The sequence below is a fragment of the Mercurialis annua genome, linkage group LG8 (genome assembly GCF_937616625.2).
Source record: "Mercurialis annua linkage group LG8, ddMerAnnu1.2, whole genome shotgun sequence".
NCBI classification, from domain to species: Eukaryota; Viridiplantae; Streptophyta; class Magnoliopsida; order Malpighiales; family Euphorbiaceae; genus Mercurialis; species Mercurialis annua.
This window is the reverse complement of record NC_065577.1, coordinates 1,014,270-1,020,376: the sequence shown is the minus strand read 5'-3', so window position 1 is coordinate 1,020,376 and position 6,107 is coordinate 1,014,270. Positions and strand designations below refer to the sequence as shown.

The 6,107-nt window shown below is 34.0% G+C and overlaps 1 protein-coding gene across 1 annotated transcript; it reads left to right on the top strand.

The window, feature by feature from the left end:
- The first annotated feature begins 3,160 nt into the window (after window positions 1-3,160).
- LOC126660469 (uncharacterized) lies at window positions 3,161-5,649 on the top strand. The gene is made up of 2 exons (XM_050354000.2): window positions 3,161-4,270; window positions 4,627-5,649. The coding sequence occupies exons 1-2, from the start codon at window positions 3,172-3,174 to the stop codon at window positions 5,403-5,405; spliced, it is 1,878 nt and encodes a 625-aa protein (XP_050209957.1). The 5' UTR covers window positions 3,161-3,171; the 3' UTR covers window positions 5,406-5,649.
- The last annotated feature ends 458 nt before the right edge of the window (window positions 5,650-6,107 follow it).

The following is a 6,107-nucleotide window of genomic DNA, read 5'->3' as shown; positions in this document are numbered from 1 at the left end:
CTTGGAAGTCCAAGAAGCAAGCAACTGTATCTCGAAGCTCTTCTGAAGCTGAGTATCGTGCATTGGCTACCACAGCTTGTGAAATACAGTGGCTTTCATATTTGTTAAAGGATTTACAGGTTTCTCATCCTCAGCCAGTTATGTTGTTCTGTGATAATCAGTCTGCTCTTCATATAGCTCACAACCCAGTTTTTCATGAACGAACAAAACACCTGGAAATTGATTGTCACATAGTTCGTCAGAAGATTCAATCCAAGTTACTGCATCTTTTGCCAGTTTCTTCTCAGAATCAACTGGCAGATTTTTTGACAAAGCCTCTTACTCCACAAGTTTTTCAATCTTCCATATCCAAGCTGAGCATCCAAGACTTGTATGCTCCAGCTTGAGGGGGGCTATTAACAAACTACAGTTTTTCAGTTATTAGTTTTCTGTTATTTGCTTACCAATGGCATGTTGCCACGTGTAATAATCAGTTAGCAGTGTGAGTAGCGTGAGTGTGTGAGCTGAGTGTAACAGCTTATGTATAAAAGCTGCTGTAATCTTCATTTGCAAATTAATGAAGAAGAATCTGTTTTTGCTCAATTCTCAATACTTCCCGAATGCCAATCGCCTCTGCCATTCTAGGGGTTACACTACCCTGAAAACGGACTTGCCTCGCTTGAACAATGCAGCTTTTCCGATCTCTAACTACAATGCCTACTCCTGTTCTAAGATTATTGGAAAAATTTGCAGCATCGACATTTGCTTTAAACCATCCTTGGTTCGGAGGTCTCAGTCTATCAAGCAGATGAAAATAGTTGAAAGAAGCAGATTAAACTAAAGAGATAAAACTAAAGATGAAATAAATAACAAAACTGAAACAAAACGGTTAGCACTTATAAAAGATGAATCAGATGTTAATAACTACCCTTATGTTATTTAATTTATGGATTATGGTAATTTACTTAATTGCGATTCAGGTTATTCGAATGCATCCCATTACGCTCTCTTAAGTCATAATATGGAAAAAAACCTAATTAAATCAATTGCTAAATCTGTAACTCACTCTTGTATAATCATAAATCTAAACAGCCAATTCAACTAAATTGATAAAACAAACCTAATGAATGCCTAGCCAACAATTCACTCTCGCGTAATTGAATTCTAGGTTATTGATTATTATTGGGTATTTCAAATTAGCTCTCTCAAGTCAAATTTAAAACTTATGACAATAGTTTAAGTGATCAATTCATATTAAGCATTAAGTACAATAAACAATTCACAATTCTGATAAAATCCATAAATCCAACAATCAAATAAACATAATTCAAATAGTTAATGTCTAATTAAAAGTTTAGTTGCCCTTAAACATAAAATTAACAACACAATAATAAAGGAGTTCGTGGTAACAAATATTGTATTACTTAATGCAAGGTTGTAATGGTATTGCAGATATCAATTAAATTTCTTAATCTTGTAGAAATTGTCATTTTAGATCTTAATTACTTAATGCAAGGTTGTAAAAGGTATTGACTTGCATTGAAATCTAAGTAGATTACCTGAACAAGAAAAGGTATTCCACAAAATCTTCTGCACAAGCTATTTTTAGTCAATCAGAATAATAGAGCATTAAACTAGCCCATCCTAATTGCTTTGGTGTCGTTTACTTTTATTTATATACATATAATTAATTGGATGTAATTCCATTAGTAATATTTTTTAACCGTAGAGGAGAGAATGTTTGTAGGAAAAATTAAACGCATGATCAATATTTCTAACATTTAATCTATAGCTCATTAGTATTTAATCTATAGCTCATTAGTATTAATAAAGTTGTTAAAAACTTAAAATCTTGTGTTTATGGGGTTATTAGCCCATATAGAACTAAATTTTTATCCGTGATTTCAATAAATCTTTATTCTGTATAAACATGATACCATAAATTGAATTTACATTTGAGGCTATATAGTTTTTGAAACTGAACAAATATCGCTATCTTTGAATGACACATCAATATACACTGAATTTGTCCAATTACAATCTCTTGAAATGCATATAAAATTTAAACTTAGTGGTGCTAAAATTCTATTTTTTTTAGAGTTTATCTAAATCTTTTAAAAAACTACTAATCTACCTTAATTTGACCAATTCGCTGGAAATCTACCAAATTTCACAAAATTGATATAACTGTACTACATAACAATTGAATGTGTAATTTTAAACAAAATATGAGAGAATAGTTGCCACTTGGAATGACACATGTTTTAGATAAATTAATTTTGAGAAATATTAAATCGATTTTGGCAACGAGAAATTTGATCTCTCGACTGTGATCTTCCACTAAAAAAATCGATTTTGGAAAATTAGATAGATTTTCAACAAATTGGCTAAATTGGGATATATTTATAAATGACAAAAATACTGAAAACTCCCCCACCTTTGAATTTTCAATTCCACCACCACCTCGGAGAATTCTCAATTGCACCCTATTTAGGGTTTTCAGTTTTCATCTGTACCCCAAAATAAAAAAATTAATAATTTAATTAATTTAATAATAAAATTATTAAAACCAACTAAATAGAGGGATTGTATCATTATTTTTTCCATTTGAAAAAAACAAATAAATTAGTATATGAAGGATTAATTTAAATGTTTTTCTAAATAAAAAGAGGTCGTTTTAGTCAATTGGGGTACAGACGAAAACTGAAAACCCTAAATAGGGTGTAATTGAAAATTCTCCTACGTGGTGGTGCAATTGAAAACAAAGTCAAAGGTGGGGGGTTTTTAAATATTTTTGCCTTTATAAATTTTAAAAGTTTTTGACAAATTTTCAAACAGTCAAAAAATTTTGCCTTTTTTCACCTTAGATTTATAATACCACTTTAATACTAATTGAAGTTTTGCTATCAAAGTGATACTTAGAGCAAAATTTTAATACTAATGGAACTTGAAGGCATCATTTTACAGAAAGCTAGTTTCATTCTTTGTTCCTTAAGCAATTATGTACCTTCATGTATAATTTAGCTGAGTTGACTGTAAATTAGCCATGTGAAAGATTACTTATTATTGAAAGTTCATTGAATAATGAACATATTTTCATGCAAAAACTACTATAAAAAGAGATACCACTTATTTCAATTTCACTCACAAATTAGCATACAACCCAATTCAATAACTAATAATTAATTCGAAATGGATCAATTTGCAAAAAATCTTTGCATGCCTATACTTCTCCTTCTAATTGTGATAGCTATGGCAAATGCAACTTCATTAAGCTATGCAAAATGTACTATTAAAAAGTACAAGATGTGCTACAATGTGGAGCGTGCTTGCCCCAGTTTGTGCCCTAATAGTTGCATTGTTGATTGTGCTTCTTGCGAATCTATATGCATGCAGGAGGAGGATGGTTATTCATCGATCCTCGCTCTTGGTCGTCGTTCCTTGTTAGATTCTAGCGATGGCGATGATTCATCACATGGCAATGGTGACAATAATGGCAACACGGGAAACAATGGCAATAATAACGGTAATGGCAACATTGGCGACAATAATGGTAATAATAATGGCAACAACAATAACAATGGCGACAATGATGGAAATAATGGCGAAAACAATGGTAACGGTGGCGGAAATGGCGGAAATGGCAGCAACAATGGTAATAATGGCGACAACAATGGTAACAATGGCGACAACAATGGCGATAACGGTAAAAATAATGGAGATGATAAAGGCAAGGGCGACAACAATGGTGGTGGAAAGGGCGACGATAAGGGTGGAAAGGGTGACGACAATGACAACAACGGTAAAAATAAAGGGGACGATAAGGGTAAGGGCGACAACGATGGTGGAAAGGGCGACGATAAAGGTGGAAAGGGTGACGACAATGACAGCAATGGCAAAAATAATGGAGACGGTAAAGGTAAAGGTGACGACAACGGAAAGGGCAATGGAAACAATGATGATGGACATGGAAAGGGCAGTGGCGACAAATCACCACCAACCCCTTCGGGTCCTCCAAGTCCAACTTATTCACCACCTCCACCTTCACCTTCACCTCCTACTCCTACACCCTCTCCCTCACCACCACCACCACCAACTCCTACACCATCTTCACCACCGCCACCAACACCTTCTACTCCTACACCTACTCCATCAACTCCTTCAACCTCACCAAAGACAGCCACATGCAAAAATAGTTACTATCCTCATTGTTACAATACCAAACATGTTTGCCCAAGTTCTTGTCCCGGTGGATGTGAAGTTGACTGTGTTACTTGCAAGCCTGTTTGCAGTAAGTTTTTTTTTATGCCGAAATCCTGATAAATTGCTTTATACGAATATGATATATCAATACCATAAGCTATATTAATTATAAATTAAATTAAAAAAGTTTCGAGATTTCTGTAATTAAAAATTATTTTACCATAACAAAAAATTAATTGACTAAAATATTTTTTATATCATTACATTCTTCATTTTAGTGCTGCTTATATAAAATTGCTTGATCAAATGTACATAATTTTAATTATAAAAAAAATGCACATAATCTTTCTTTCAAAATTTAGTTATCAATTATTTTTATAATTTTAAATGTATTAATTTATTTCGCCTATATTTGACACAATTTCTATATTTTGTGCTTGGTAGAATGTGACAGACCGGGGGCAGTTTGTCAAGACCCGCGATTCATCGGCGGAGATGGCCTTACCTTTTACTTCCACGGCAAGAAAGACCGCGATTTTTGCCTTGTTTCCGACTCCAACCTTCACATCAATGCCCATTTCATCGGAAAGAGGAACAAGAAGATGGCAAGAGACTTCACTTGGGTCCAATCCATAGCAATCCTCTTTGACAATCACCAAATATTCCTCGGTGCACTTAAAACCTCGACATGGGATGACTCCGTGGACCGCCTTTCCCTTTCCTTCGATGGTGAACCTCTAGCTCTCCTCGAAAACGAGGGTAGCACATGGCGATCATCGAATGCACCAGGCCTATCAGTCACTAGATCATCTAACACTAACAATGTCATAATTGAAGTCGAAGGAAATTTCAAGATTACGGCCAAGGTCGTCCCTATAACGGAACAAGATTCAAGAGTTCACAACTATGGAATTACAAAAGATGATTGTTTTGCTCATCTTGATCTTGGATTCAAATTTTATTCTTTAAGTGATCAAGTGAATGGCGTGTTGGGTCAAACCTATGGACCGAATTATGTTAGCCGAGTGAAAATTGGTGCTAAAATGCCTGTAATGGGAGGGAACAAAGAGTTTCAGACCTCGAGCCTCGTTGCACCGGATTGCTCCGTTGCTCGATTCGCCGGAGTTAATGGCAATGCCGACGAATTTATGCAAGGTCTCGAGTTACCAAGTCTAAGCTGTGCAAGCGGGATTGATGGACATGGAGTAGTATGCAAGAGATGAGCATTTAAATGATGCATACAAAAATTAATTGAATCATTTACATTATTCGCTTTTAAAAATAATAAAGTGTAAGATACATGAGAATGAGATTGTTATGACCATTAGAGGAGGGAAAAAATACCACTCTCTTGGTTCATCAAATTAAATCATTTTGCATTTTCTTTATGACTTTGTATAATCGAACTTTAAAATAAGAATTCCGATTATAATGTAATAAATAAGAAGGGTTGTTTAACTTTTAAAATTTACTTGGCTTGGTAAATGGAGTTTTTTTTTAAAAAAGCTGCCATTTTTTTAAACAGATATATATATATATATATATATATATATATATATATATATGTATATATATATATATATATGTATATATATATATATATATGTATATATATATATATATATACATATATATATATATATACATATATATAAGCTCTAACTACATGCAACATTACAAATATATACAAATTATACGCTAATTACGCCACCCACGCCGTGTTACGTTGAGTACATCGCCTTACGGAAGTCGCCATCTTAGCGGACGATGCCGCATCCGTCGCTTCTAACGCTTGTACTCTTCTTCATAAATTTTTAATAGTCTTCATTTTCTTTTTGTCCACAAGGGGGTTCAAACCCAGGCCCCTTGAGATTTGATGCCTCACTCCTTCGCCAACTGAGCTAGAAGTCATTGGCACTGCCATT

Coding starts and splice junctions, on each gene's coding strand:
- LOC126660469 (XM_050354000.2), top strand. CDS start 3,172: ATGGATCAATTTGCAAAAAATCTTTGCATGCCTATACTTCTCCTTCTA. Junction 4,271..4,626: donor TACTTGCAAGCCTGTTTGCA/GTAAGTTTTTTT, acceptor TGTGCTTGGTAG/AATGTGACAGACCGGGGGCA.